Raw genomic sequence first — 15,417 nt, 5'->3', positions numbered from 1 at the left:
TATTTGTTTTGAAAAGCAAATATCCTGGCATGCCTAGATAGAGACTAGCATGTCGTATAGGCTGAAAGAGAGGTTACATTTTCAGTGAGAATTGGAATATGGCTCTGTTGGGGAAGGCGATAGCTACAGTACGGTATCCCTTCAGGGTCATGCCGTTGCAATCACTGCATTGTAATCATCACCTATGTAAGAACATCCGTTACCTGATGCATTGCAAACAGAAGAAACGCGCCAACTGGTCCTGTGCCTGTTTGGTACTGTAACAAGCATAACTTTTCCAGTACGCCCACATTAGGTAAACACAATGGTCTGACACCCCGACTTGACAGCCCTGCAATACAATGTCACAGGCCATTCTCTATGAATAAATCAGGCCTAGCTGGCATTCCCAGCTTCATTAGCAGCGAGCGTGAGTGCGACAGAGTGGTCGGTCAGTGGTAGTCACCTGCGTGGCCCTGGGCTCACTGCCTAATCACTACCACATGGACCAGGGGGCCGGAAGGGGATGCTTTCAAGGCAGCCGGAGACTTATAGTCTCCCAGATCATTTAGCATATAAAATAAACCAGGGATCTGCTACCGCGCGCGTGTGTGTGTGTGTGTGTGTGTGTGCGTGTGTGTGTCCTCCAAATGGATTCAGGCCACGTGTAATGCATTGTGATATCTAAATAGCTCACTCAACTTGGTGTTGCCTACATTTTAAAGGGCATAGAGCTGCTTAGATGTTGATCGTTGCCGAGGGCGAACGCATTTGCTAATAGCACAGCAGTCAATTTGCACATGCTCAGTACTGAACAACGACTAATCTCAAGACTGTCGTTGTGTCTGTTGTTTCATTCTAACCTTGCCACCCAAGGGAGGCGGCGTGCTGATTTCCAGCCTGGGTCTGTGTTTGCCTAGCAGCTTCCCGATTGGTGTAATAGGTTGTCTTACAAAGCATAGACAGGAAATGAGCCCAGGTATCAAGCTCAAATCAGTATGTCTGGACTCAATCATTCATCTTGGTTGTTTTTGGCGGGTGATAAGTTATTTGGTTACACTAGTGACACCAGTGGACTAATAAAACTAATGGACAAATGAAACATCAACATACCCGCAAGTTGAATGAGTATCCTCTGCAGTTTGCTGATAGGCTAAACTTATGAGCGTTGAGTCTCTCCTCTGTATCTACTGACCTTACGACCAAAGCAATCTGACTTCCTTGACCATAACGTATTTAAAAGATCACAGTGGCAGTAAAAAAAAGGAACATTTCATTCTCTGTACAGTAACAATTTAGAGTAAAAGATTCAAGTGAGTCCCATTTTAAATCCACTAACAACAACGATATAACCCCCAAATCTCTTAAACTTCACTTAAACTTAACATAACAATATGCACTTTGAACTCCCTGAAGAGAGAGAAAGCATCACATTTGTGTTTTGATCTCCATGAGATGGTCGGATGTTGATGTTGATTATTTGAATGTTTTGTTGCACTTGTACTGAGGGTTTCAGAGAGAAAAAAACATTAAAATAACTTCTCGGTCCAAATCAAACATTAGCATTTCTTGTGAGGCCAAAAGAGCAAGTTTAATAGCTCCTTAGAGGTTATGAACTGTTGACAGTTAATAAGTCATAAAATTTCCGCTTAAAGAGGATGCTAGATTCCATCTGCAGGGCACCCAGTACAAAGGAGCGGAAAGTAAATAGCTAACGATGGAAGTGGACTGGGATCTCTCAATGACTGCTCGTATGGAGGCTCTCTAGAGCATGTCCCACAAGATTTCCTGATTTCTAGAGGCATGGCGAGAGAAAAAAAGACCACATTACTGAGTAATTTACCCTTAAACAGCTAGCTTTTTCTCTCTTGGAGAAGACGTCGACTGGAAAGAGGAAGGCTGACCTTGGTGATTACACCTCATATTATTGTGCTTGTCATTTGTTTTCTTTGGCCCTTGGGATGTTTGCCATGGTAACGGCACACGGTGGGCCGTCTCCGTTGACCCCGCTGTCCTCCGCATTTCCCAGCCCGGTGGTGATGAAGGGAGAGCTCTGCCCAGGGACCCCCGGCTCTTGATGAGGTGGCTTCTCAGTTTCAGCTCCAGGTCCTGGGCCCCTTGCACCACCCCAGCCCCCCACCCCTCCGAGCCCCCGACCCCCCCCCCCACCCCAGACCCATCCTGCTCCGAGGACATCCCCTCGGTGATTAGCCCTCCTGTTTTCTGAGCTCTGTGATGAGGCAGCCAAATTGTACCCGATTACCAAAATTGGTCCTAGTGCCCTCTCATCTCTCCCAAGAAACAAGTGCATGGCGAGGGTGAGCGTATGGCTCTGTCCCTGGCAGGGCTCGAGCACCACTTGACGTTTTGTTTGATGGCGCCTGCCAGAGAGCATGACTGGCCGGTGTTATTCCTGGGCTGGTGTTTCCCCGTCTCTCAGTGTGGGGCAGGGTGGGTGAGGCCGACAGCCTGAACACACACTGCTTGGACAGGTGGCCAGGTCCCAACACCGAGCACCTCCACGTTCCTAGGGGTTGAAAGGCGGTAGAGATTATATATACTGTTCTGTAACAATGAAGGTGAATAACCTTGTGTGATCAAGGTACCGACACCAGAGTTGTGGGTCCCCTTAACCAACCGCTGTTCTCACTTGATTTGAAGTGTTGGTCCAAAAAAGTTTCCACTTTCAACTGAAACTATATTGTTTTCCAACATTATGATAATTATTGATGACAAAAAGACAACCAGGTGTTTTTTATTTTATAGAAATGGAATATCTTGATTGAACGCGTTTCCCATCGAATGAAAGATGGAAAATAAAGAACAGATGCATACTTAGAAAAACAAAATAATTTGCACATAAACGATTTTTGTCCTTGGAGTTGAAAGGAGGAAAATTGTTTACAAAAAGCATGAAAATATTTGATCAGTAGAGGCAGGGGCAGGAGTGTTTTAATGATCTGGTCTGCAGGCCCCTGCCGGCTGCAGGCTCTCTCAAACTGCAAAAAACTCAGCCGAACCGCCTGCCAACCCTTGGGTCAGCGTTGAGATGAAACAGATAAGATAATTGACTCTAATGAAATCCAGAGGGCTGGGTCCGAATAGAACCGGCCCAGCCCTTTCTCCCCTCTCCTCCTGCTTTCGGGAGGGGTGAGGGGTGGGGGTGTTTCATATTGATCTTGAATTCGAAGAGGGACTGTGGAAGTTGGTCTCCTAATTCAAACCAGGGCCCCCTAGCCAGGCCTGGTAGTCCAGTATTTTGATACTGTTTGAAGTTCTGTGAGTGTTCATGGCACCGTGAGCCTGCTGGGTCCGGTTGCCATGACAGCCCTAATTACCTTGCTTTACTGCTGAGTTTACAACACAGGAAAGGAGCCATTATATGTTCTATGGGCATTCGCCTCTCTCTGGGGCAAGTGTTAAAGGTCATGCAAGGAAACCCAAAACAATTTCACATTGAGACATGCACCAAAATAATTCAGTTAATACCTCTGAAAGGTTGTGCAGCGTTTGATGCAGGAGGAAGGGAATTATTTGGAGACAAGCAGAACTGTGACATGCATTATGTAAAACATCTCTTTAATTGGCCACATCCACTTATCCTGAGAGTTGAAAATTATACAACATGAAAATTACACCTTTATAATAACAATCACACCGTCACCTTCTTTGATTGTCAGGTTTATTTTGGTTAGAACATGGATTTACACTCATAATATCTCTAAATGACAAACTTGATATAGAACAGAACACAGCACGATACAAAAGGCCTCCACATAACACCAAGTCAAAGGATTGAATCATTCATCACCTGATGTGTTAGGTCATCTATAGCCATAGATATGAGCAAAAAAAAAAAAAATTCCGAACAACTCTCAGTTGCATTCAGACATACTGTAGTCCATGGAGAGTTAATGTTGTGTGACACAGAAAAAAAAAGTCATAATTACACGTATCCTTCTGCTCTGGTGTAATGACTGTCATGCTGCGCTGCAGACCACACTTTGCGTGAGTGTCCCCTTCTCTCCACAAGCTAATCTACACAATCAGTAGTACCAGACTGTTTAGTTCAAAAACAACTGAACATTAGCCCCTGGTTACAGTGTTGTGCTTCCCACAGTAGAGGACCCACGCTATAACCAAGGCCTTGTTCATAGCCCATCAAAGACTACAGTACATCGATATGATGACTGTGCATGGTTCAACACAGTCAGAATTGGTCTTTGGTTACTCATCCAGGTCACTGTTTATAGATATGTCTGTTTTACACATGGTATATTGATCAGAAGTAAAAGAAAAGCACACCACTACAGTCACACACCAACTGCTTTAACACTTTTCAACACTTGCGTTTCTTGAAACCCAAGACATTCATAAACTCATAAACTCCTAATCCATGGTGAAAGCAAGGTCAGTAGAATTAATAAAGGCAGAGAGAAGGTGTTTATCCAAGGGAGAGTGGTCTGTAGTGGATCAGCCCTCAGGAATCTAACTGTTCGGAGGTTACTGTTTCATATAGCATTTCTCTAATCTAATTTATGTCATTTACGGGAATTGGGCCGTTATATGTGATACTGCCAAAGAACTGAGCGTCCAAAAAAGGAATAAAACAAACGCAAGAAATAACAAAAGCGTTATTAGGTTAAGTGAACAGTGAGACTGACAGTCAAGTCGGCCAGGGCAGTTAGCACCCCAGTCTCCAGACTGACCAGCTTGGCCAAGCTGCAAGCCTAAAGTGGTGTCACTCCGGTGGGGGTCACACTGTGCTGGGAGTCAAAGGGGGAGCCCAGAGGTTGACCAAACACACTGTCCCCCCACAGCTCTCATGTAAGGAGATACCTGCCAGCGAGCAACGGCCTGCTTTGAACTTGATTTAGCACTAAGGTCACAAACAACCAGGCCTTCTCTCCTGCAGGATGGAGTCTGCACCCTGGTGGCACGGTGATTAAAAACGGAGATAAGTCAAGCTTTACGTCGTCTTACATATGGGAGGAGGGAGATAGCAGGTTCTCTTAACAGGGCGCCCTGCGGAGATCAGGGTACAAATGGACACAGGACACTGTGGTATTATGTCTGAGGTTTGGACGGTTTAACAAGAATGAACAACTTCAAACTCGTCACTTTTGACCCGGTGAATTTGTCTCACAAAACCTTCTAATTTAAAGAGTGATGTTTATTTTGTCATTTTCTGGAGATATTCAGTGGTTTAAGCTCTGATAAACCCATGACCATCTTTATCAACCTGTGAAAATGTTATGTGACAATAGTTGCATGAATGCAAAATCAAATAGGCTAATCAATGGCAGTTCTTAGAGTAAATATTGTTACAAATGATAACATTGTGAAATCCAAATGTACACACACACACAACCAAATGTAATACTACTATGTGATAGATGTGCGCTGGCATTCTCCAGGTCCGATCTGCTCATTGCTGTGTGTTGTATGTTTTGGTGGTTGTTCCGGTTGCTTGGGTCAAAGCATAGAAAGCGAGCCTCTGCCTCCATGAGTCATGAGTCAGCAGCCAACGCCACCGCCAACGCCCCTGCTGGGAAGCGAGGGAACGCATGGTGAGTCATAAACAGAAGATTAAAGACACCCGAAAGTACTCAATTTCACATAATTACTGTAAGAACAAAAGACAAATCAAGATCAGAAAAAGAAAATTAGATTACATTCTTGTGTATAAATTGTGGGACACATGATTCAACGCAACCTGCACAATCAATCATGAAAATGTATCTTTGTGGTCACATATTGATTGATTGTGTTAATAGTTTTTCCCTAGGTTAGTTTAAGTTATTGTAGATCTTTTTTCTTGGAAAACATGTAATGAGTTCTTGAAAGACATGCATGACTGTGTTTACCAGTGTGAAGGTTTAGGCTACATACAGCTTGTGCATACCAGTAATTACTTGTTTTTGTTTCATTCAGGGAAACATACTCTATCAACCCCTTAACAGCCAATTGTGTGAGAATGAGTCAACCTCTTGCATTTTGGCCTGAGAAGTTGCAGTATAAAACCAAGATGTTGCAGCTCATGCCAACCCACTTTTCTCCACTTCCTCATACACCCCCATTTGTTGAGATTAGTCCAAATTAGCTCAAATTAAAGTTCCTGACGTGCTTCGGAAGGAAGAAGGAGATCATTGTGACTCTAGGTAACAGAACATCAATTATCAGGGTGACATGTGTGTCAGAGTGGGCAGTGTTGGGGCTGCCCGGTGGGCCAGCAGGTTAATGAAGGCGGGGGGATTAACACCCAGGGAGCCTGCAGGAGCCCCGAGGGACAGCAGCAGGACCAGGGTCGGAGCTGCTGTCATTATACTAACCACCCGGGGCTACGGAGAGGCGGCCCGCCAATTCAGCTCATTTAGGAGCAAATTGTATTCTGCCTTAGTCGGGATCCACGATGTAGAAATGTTTTGGTCGGTTCAGTTTTTAGCTGGGTAAATCTTTATCTGAACTAAACTCTGCTATATGAGATTACTGTATAACTTGTTCTGCCAATGAGGGAAAATTCATTCAAGTCACTGCCACATGTGCTTTAGTTGCCTGGCTGGATATGCTGGTGTGATTACACAGCAAAATGAGAACCAAACAGTTTACATTCTACTGTGAGGTGTTCCTTTTCTCCACTCCCTCAGAAAATAATCTTTGCTCTTTCATGCTCAAACTATGACTTAAACGATGGTTAAATATATGTATTCCATCATGATTGAACATAAACAGGAACATTTGAAATCATGGCTTTGGACCGAAAACGCTTCTCCCTTCATGTGTATGTTTATACTTCCTGCGAGAGGCCCTCTATTTATGGACAACTGGAGAACACAAATAATCATCCCCCTGAAGTGAAAAATCTGCTTTTATTATCCATGAAGCTCTGCTATGCCATTGTGTACTCTCATGCTGCCTCTTGATTGCCTGTTTATTATTACAGAATGGCCTCTGAGCCAATGGTGGTCTCGCCAACTCCAAAAGGTGCCAAGTCATCCACAGCCATTTCCTGTCTGTGACATCATTGTGTATTCCCCTCCCAAAAGTACCTTGATCTGTGTCTTGTCTGCAGCCTGGGTGGCACACATTACACACAAGGTAAACAGAAGGTGCACGAGTCACCGTCTTTGGGACATGTGTCAGAGGGCCCTCATGGCTCTGGTGGCGATCTGAGGTCTTGTTTCAGTCATTGCATCCAATCATCGTGATGAAACACTCGCACACGTTTTGGTTACGTTCTGAAGTTAAATTGTTAGTGATTTTTGAGTTGAAATCTGTAATTTGCCAACTTAAACACAGTGTGTAGTCCAAAATCTTGGGGCCAGATTTAAATGACTTCATTTGGAATTTTCTCAGACCACTAAACATATGCAAACGTTGTTTTGGTCATTCTCTCCAGGAAGCTCAATAATTGGACTGCCAATACAATTATGTATCAAAAAGGTATTTCCTTTACCGCAATATTCAATGTTAAATTGCTTCACTACATTTCATTTCATTTAATTTGAAACCTCTTGAAATGAGAAAATAAGGCACAGTTATGTAACGTTATCCCTCTTTAAATAGGTCAATATGTGTATATTTCCGAATGCTTTGTATCCTGTACAATTTTGTTAGAAGAAACAAACAAGAAACACAGATGCAATGATGAACAAAAGATGTCTTCCTGTGCTCTCTCACTATCCTTCTTGAGATACAAACAGGCTTGGCACCGATTCACAGATCCAGGAGTTCTCCTAATCCAAACAAGGTTGACTCAAGGTTGAGATCATATGAGACTATTATTTGAGTTAGACTGAAAGACTGAACTGAGAGCTGTAATTTAAAAAAAGGTCTGAAAATCACTGTGATATTGTTTGTCATCTAGTCAGACAATATTTTCACCAATTTCTTTGGGAAGTCAAAGGCTCAGGGAGTCCCATCTCTGAAGCATTGCATTTGTGCCTGCCCCCTTTTTTTAACAGTGTATTTTGTATATTGCAAATCATTTTTTATTTGCACTGTTTTTGTATTGCATTTGCACTGTCATGTCTTTGCACTGTTCTGTCCTGCACCCTGTCCTATGTCGTCTGCAACAGCATATGCCAGAACAATAGATACATTCCTAGTATGTGTGAACCATATAGCCTACATGGCCAATAAATCAGATCTTGAATCTTGAAAGGAGTCCTGGTTTGGGTTTGTCTAGATAGCGTAGAGAAGCAAATTGGTTCTCTTCCTGCTACTGCTATACTGAGGAATCAGCCTCAGGGCAGCCCTGGCTTGGTCCAGGCCGGATCAGAGGTATAGAAGGTTCTTTTGAGCATGTGGTGTTGCTGTCAAATGTGAGTTCCAGCACAAGGTTGCCCTTACAGATAGACTGTTACAGGAAACTCTAGTCTGACAACCTGGTCTGTTTCAATTTCAGACAAACCATCTCTACAGCTATCTTGCCTTGCAACATTGATGGGACAGGAGATGAGACATTCTGCCACTCTAAAACAGTGTCCTTCATTGACACGTCAGAGCCAGAGGTCTTTTGTATACACAACTCTTATCTCAGTATGCACACTTTTTCAACAATAGTAAAGCCTGATGGATCCAACAGTAACGTAAACCCTCCCCTCCCGTGAAGTAGGCTAACAAGCTGGGAGGCTTTGCTATTCATTTCTGCTGGATGACTCTCTCTCTCTCTCTCTGTAATCAGCATGGCCTGCATTTTAGACCCGTTTCTCACTTCCTAATCCAGGCTAAGATCAGAGGGAGAGAATGAGCCAAGGTTGGTGCACCAAAACAATTCAACAGAAAGTTTTGTCTGTCGTTTTTTTCAAAGTTGTCCATGATAGTTTTCGCTTGACGTGTTAATAGCCCCAATTTAGAACACAGTTCACTGGGCAGCTAAGTCTAGATAGTTGTTCAACTTTACAGACGGTGACAGGATAAGCATTTCACATCTGTGTCAATTATGTGGGGTTTTCGGCTGATACAGTATGTGCGCATGAATTATTAATGTATGTTAATGCATTCAAACAACCAGCACTCTGGATGCTGCAGGCCTCATGTGAGAAGTCAGTCTCCTCCCAGCCCGGGGGTACCTGCAGACAGGCCTGAGCTGGAATACTCTCCCTGTTCTTTTTATGTTACCTCCAGACACCCTTCTCTCATGTAGGCTATGAGCTTGATATGAGCTAATTTCCATTACGATTATTGCAATTGCGTATTAAGTCTATAGTCTTTTAAGATCTAAATCTCTGTAGGCTATCTGCTTCTGTGTGTGATGATGGGCTGTTTAAACAGCGGATGGGACGTCATTTTCAAACCTCTCTAGGGTTTCTGTAGGCCTACTTACATTTAAATAATTAACAGTATTACCATTGATCAATAACAATCATTAATAATAACAATTGTCACAATAATAATAATCGTAATAATATATAGCCTATTATATATTTTTCATTCTTTATCTATTTTCTCCAAAGTAAATTCCAGAACTGACGGAATAGATAGGCTACATAATTCAACATTGCTGCCTTATTTATTCCTATAAACTTAATCAGGAACAGGTTGGAACCTACAGCATGCTAATTTAATTCAAGCATTCTATTTTGAATGATCAAATATCAGGTAATGTGAAACATACCGACTCATTTTAATTTCTCCAGAAATGCATTCTGGTGATAACAATCAAATACTCGATTGTTTTTCAATGAAAACATAACTTCACAGTAGTTCATTTATGACCTGGGGATTATAGGAAGAAGATAATTTTTTCCTCCACTGAAATCCATGCTGTGCAACTTTTTCTTGATCAAACGGGGAAATGAGAACACAGTGACTCTATTTTCCATTCAAATCCGCCACTGGCTCTTAAGATCGTCCTACTACTGTCTAGATTAAACGTATAGGCCTGCTTCAAGGTAATTATTCAAGGCCCACTTAGAGTTTGACTGGGACTTTAGTTTTTAGTGTCTTGATTTATGATGTCACTGGTTTAAACTCGACTGAACAACAATAAACGTAGGCCTAATTGGTAGCCTACAGTAGCTCAACACTATGCTATTGGAACCATCAGTTCACGTACTTAGGGTACTTGATAGCACAGATACAATAGTTCGCTTTTATACAATGCCTTTTTTTATTTCAAATGTGCAATATTCGCTTACCTTCATCTCAAGCAAAATTCTGCGCTGTTTGAACCGTCACTTTTAGCGTTGTTTTCCTATGGGAGATGGGCCTAGTGCCCTGCGCAGGTGGCGGTCCGTTAATCCATATTCTCTGATTTTCATAGTTTTGGTTGTTGTTCTGTTCAGAACCACAGTGTCTGCTCCAACTTATTTCTAAGTCTTTCTGACGAGCAATGCACTGCAAGGGGAGCCTCATTCCACCCGAACATCTGTTCATTTCACGTGACTTTTTAAAATACTAACATCTGTTCTAAATAGGTTTCATTCGGTGCCTCTGCATCGTGTCAGTTGCCAGGTCCCCTCTCTCTCTCTGTAAAAGGAAACTCATATTTAATCATATTTGTACTGTACGTTACATAAGACTGTTTGAGGCTTGAATTCCAAATACAGTAGGCTACACAATCCCTTTTGTATTACAGAAGGCGGCCTATAACCTATTGTTTAGGCCTATTTGCCTTTTCATGGGGGAACCTTTACATCAAACTTTTAGGCTTTCGTCTCCATAGTCCATCAATAGTAGGCTATTTCAATGTCCACGGTGCATAGCACAGTCTTATGTGATTCGTTAGTACTGTAGGCTATTTATAGCCATTATAACAACACGTGTACACATGATTCTGTAGTAGCCTACTGTACCCATTATAACCTGTACATTCGTATGTGATTCTGTAGTAGGCCTACCATATCTGTAAAGTAGCCATTATAACAACCCGTGTACATATTCTTATGTGAATTTAACAACCTGTGTACACATTCTTATTCTGTACTGTATCTGTAGCCATTATAACAACATGTGTAAGGGACTTTAGCCTGTAGTCCACCTTCCACTGGCCAACCCAAGGCGCCTTAAATTTCATAGACATCTGGGAATTCCATACGTGCCTTGGAAGCCAATTACACACCTTCAAACGGACACGTGCTTTGATTCAAACGATTTCAGGACAAGAAGTCCAAACTACTTTTCCAGAATCGGAGGAGGATAGAGAAGGCAACAAATGGTACAGTAGGTTTAGGTTATGCGATATTTTGACTCAACAGTCAAATCTCAACAGGTCTGCTGCACAAGAAGCATGTTGGTTTCACTCCATTATTGCTTTATGGCCTACAAACTGGTACCTACACCATAAGGACACCACTCAACACTATTCATATGACAATACCAATATGGACGAATACGAAATGTCAGCTGTGCTTCGTTTTTCACGTTACATTCTTTATCATTGTTTGTTATGAATGAGATAGCATGACGACGATTTACTATCGTCTACACGTAAAATAGTTTAGGCGTGCAGGGCATGACTAGGCTATGCTGTCCTGTTTCGTTTTGGAATTGTAACTGGCAACCAAAGACATAGACCTATAGCGCATACAGGTCTGAACTATCATTTTAGAACCACACTCTGTTTTTCTCATCAGTGGACATCACTTGGCTCATAGCCATCAGTAAGTTACAGCACCGCCCACCCCCCCCAAAAACGCTATATTTCTTAAATCACTGAAGACAATTGTCAAATAAGGCGCTATTGCGGTGTTATTAGGCTATCTAATATATTTTAATAATGAAAAATGCAAAATTAACACCTGCTTGTAAGTAATGGAAGCAATAGCAAATTAATCAGTGGCCTAACATTGAGCTGTGCTAATCCAGCAGAATATTTTTCTCCGTATAGGCCTACTAATAGTCTACTAATGATAATGGTGATAATGATGACGATAATGATAATGAAATAAGAATATGAAAAATATTAGCTTACTACTAGTAATATCCTAATAATAAATTAATAATAATTATTATTATAATAATAGGGTACAAATAATAATAGAATAATGCATGTAGAGGACAAAATAAAGGCAATATATTGTGAAGGATTTCAGGAAAACACTGCTTTAAATTAAAGCCTGATTGTGTGGATTTTCAAATCATTATGGCATAAACAATTAACAAACAACACATGTTTCCCAAGTGAGGGTTTCTCTTTGATGCATGACCAATGCTAAAGTTGTTGTCGTAATGCTGTTGTTGTAACATATCCAATTTTATTTTAATATGCAACCCTTTTCAAAATAATTTGGACCATAACAACTAGCTGATCAAAATATGAAATGTTAAGCCCAGCGTCTTCAATCAAAGCTTCCCTATGTGTGGAGGCTATCACATCGGAAATCAAAGCATTCAAAAAGGAAAGGGTCAAATAATTTCAAAATCACTTTATTGCGAAAAATATACAAATATTTACACAACGATAATAAAAAAGGAATGCATTTCATACACAGGATCAAGTACTCATGTAACAGGAACCCTTAATAAATAAATAAATGTATTCTCAACAGAATAACTACATTATTTTTGCACAGGTTTGATCCACATGTCAACCTGCCTATGTGCTACCGTCCAATAGCCTATTGGCAATCTCACAAAAAACTGAGACTGCACTTTGACTTCCACAGAAAATAACACTAAGTCCAAAGGCATGTTTAAAAACATAGCCTACATTTCCAACATTCGTCGTCAACAATAAAAAACACACAAAAAACAACTTCAGAATGTAGTGTAGTGGCCTTGCACTACTGCTCCTCGGGCCTTTACCCCCCCCCCCCCCCCAAAAAAAAAAAAAAATTAAAAAAAAAAATTCCCTTCATGATGTCCTCTTTGGTTTAAATAGTTGTCAAACTTTGCTCCCATATAACGGAGCTTTGTATGTATCCAGCATTGGATTCCAGATCTGTCCCGTCAAATTGATGAGTAGAATCGGTTGTCACCTGCAGATCAGAGAATGGACAGTCCATTAATTCTTGTTGGCCATCAAAAAGGTGGAACAAAAGTGAAACCTGCTTGCTTGGATATGCAATGAGTTGGAAAATGACAAAGATATGAAAGTACAGCAGTAGGCCCAGTTGTATTTTTTGCACAATGATTACTGACAAAAAGCTTTGCCTACTAAGTCAAAAAATCAAATGTAGGCTACAGTACACTCACTAAGTCTCTGTACAAAAGCTGCTAATGTAGGCCTATATATTAATGTTAAGTGTAAGGTTAAATTGCTTCTGTTTTTTGAGAGACAGAGTAAGATTGAAATGGTTGGGATATCTGGTCTAAAATGACAATGAGTTGGAAAACAGAGCATACCATTTTGTACATTAGCTCCCCAGACGCTAGTGAGATGCTGACATGGACCAAGCGCCCTCCATCCTCCATACAGAGAACGCATAGCTTAACCTCTCATGAGCCACATAACTACAACTTGCCATTTTGGAGTCCAACTCATCGCTCTGCAGAACTTGGTAGAGGAAATCGATGTACCTGGCCGCAAGTTTTAGAGTTTGTATTTTGCTTAGTTTATCTGAGGGCAAAGTGGGAATAATTTTCCGCAAAGACGAGAAAGCTTCGTTGAGTGATTGAGTCCTCTGTCGCTCGCGCACATTCGCCATGACTCGCTGCGTCTGTAGGTCTTCGAAAGACTGTGGACTGCTGCTGCTGGACTTCTTCCCTCTTTTCCCAGGGGTCGGGCTATCTGAATCCTCCCCGTTTTTCCTGCTTGATCTCCTCTTCCTCCCACATCTCTTCGGTTGCCTATCCAGTTCTCCCTCGCTGTTGCTGAGACTGTCCACTGGAGACACAGGGGAGCTCGACTCTTCCCCCATCATTTCCTCAGACATCACCCTCAGTTATGTGACCAGCAAATGTCCAAAATGTTCCTTTCATTAAATTAACGGATAGTCCCAGTTGCGTGTCTCGCCGTCTTTGAAAACACCCAAGTATCCATACATGAGATCCCGAGACAAGAAATGTTTTCTGATACTTGAGAAACTAACGGACTTCTTATAGCCTGCATGGCGTAAAGATTTTGGAGAGGGAGAGGATTGGCCAAGAAAATGAATTACGTGCAAAGAGGGGTGGGCGCAGCCAAGGAACTATCAGAAACTCTCCCTTGTCCTCCGAAAACAAAGTCAGAGACACTGTTGAAAGAGTAGCTACTCTTCTTTACCGGTTATGTTATAGCCTACAAGCAGAAGGATATCTGCAGGATATTTTCAATTTTCATTTCGTTTGGCATCACAAGGTGACAAAATTATGTAGGCATTTTGTAGGCTGCGTGAAAACTAACCGAGTGACACATATAGGCTTAAAGTGATAGACAATCAATATACAGTATGCCGATTTATGAAATATCAATTACGATTCTGAATTGTGGAGATAAATTAAATGATTAACAACAACAGACAAAAGTGTTATGTTATGCCCTGTTCAATTATCAGTTTATCTGATCCGTTGGCTTTTACGCGCTGTTCCATGTGCGTAAATGGCGCATCACACTATCCAAGCGACCGCCACATCACACATCTGAAATTAATGCATGCCAAATTCAAGCTAAAATCGTGTTAATATAATGGAACTGATAACGTTATTAAACTATTCTTGTGCTATAAAATCAACTCCTTCAAAAAATGCTACGACTGAGATGAAAGTAACCCCTGCTTTGACCCGTTTCGAGCCATAGGCTTCATAATTAGTTAAAATCATTGAGTTTTGATATAGGATTGTCTCTGCCCCATTCTACCAGGCTTAGAGATGCAGGACGATTCATTGTCGCCCAGCCAACAGAGCATGGGGATATCGGCTCTGGACATCTCCTTGGAAGATATCATGACATACAGTAAGTGTAATTGGCCACAAGAGGGCATGCTTTTCTAGCAAAAACAACTAAAAACATATTTCCTTCATTCAAATATGAGCCTACATGGCTCATTTAATGCTCATGCTAAAAACTGTGGGTGGGTGGGTGGGGGGGGGGGGGCATCACATGATCAATCAGTAACATCACATAATCAATAATAGCTGCCTTTGTATAATCTTTCTAATCCAGGATGCAAGTAATACAGTAATAATAAGTTACATCTTGTGTTTTTGGAGTATTACCTTACTTGGGGTTGAGAAGGCTGTAGCCTAATCCACAGGAACACCGGTTGAAACAGGAAGCAGGAGGGCAGGCAGGGTGAAAGGTCACAACACCAGTGCACATCCACTTATGTCTGTGGAGAGGGCTGAGAGGTAAGCCTTGTTCTGGGGACAACTCAGGGTACCTACAAAACAAGAGGATTGTTTTAATCACGACCTGAGCACAATCATTCATTCTGCTCAACATTCCAGAGTTAAACTGAAGAGGTAGAATGGATGCGCTTCATGGTACGAGCTTTAGACACGCACTCCAACATCACAATCCCATCTCAAAATATTAAGATTTGATTATTGCTTTTCCAGTTCACAATTTTCTTG

The 15,417-nt window shown here is 41.7% G+C and overlaps 1 protein-coding gene across 1 annotated transcript; it reads right to left on the bottom strand.

The window, feature by feature from the left end:
* Window positions 1–13,295: 13,295 nt before the first annotated feature.
* Window positions 13,296–13,799, bottom strand: twist1b (twist family bHLH transcription factor 1b; the record flags this gene model as incomplete). Its single annotated transcript, XM_084441933.1, has 1 exon — window positions 13,296–13,799. The coding sequence occupies one exon, from the start codon at window positions 13,797–13,799 to the stop codon at window positions 13,296–13,298; it is 504 nt and encodes a 167-aa protein (XP_084298059.1).
* Between the last annotated feature and the right edge of the window lie 1,618 nt (window positions 13,800–15,417).

The sequence above is a fragment of the Borostomias antarcticus genome (genome assembly GCF_949987555.1).
Source record: "Borostomias antarcticus genome assembly, chromosome: 8".
In the NCBI taxonomy this organism is placed as follows: domain Eukaryota; kingdom Metazoa; phylum Chordata; class Actinopteri; order Stomiiformes; family Stomiidae; genus Borostomias; species Borostomias antarcticus.
This window is presented reverse-complemented; position numbering and strand designations above follow the sequence as displayed.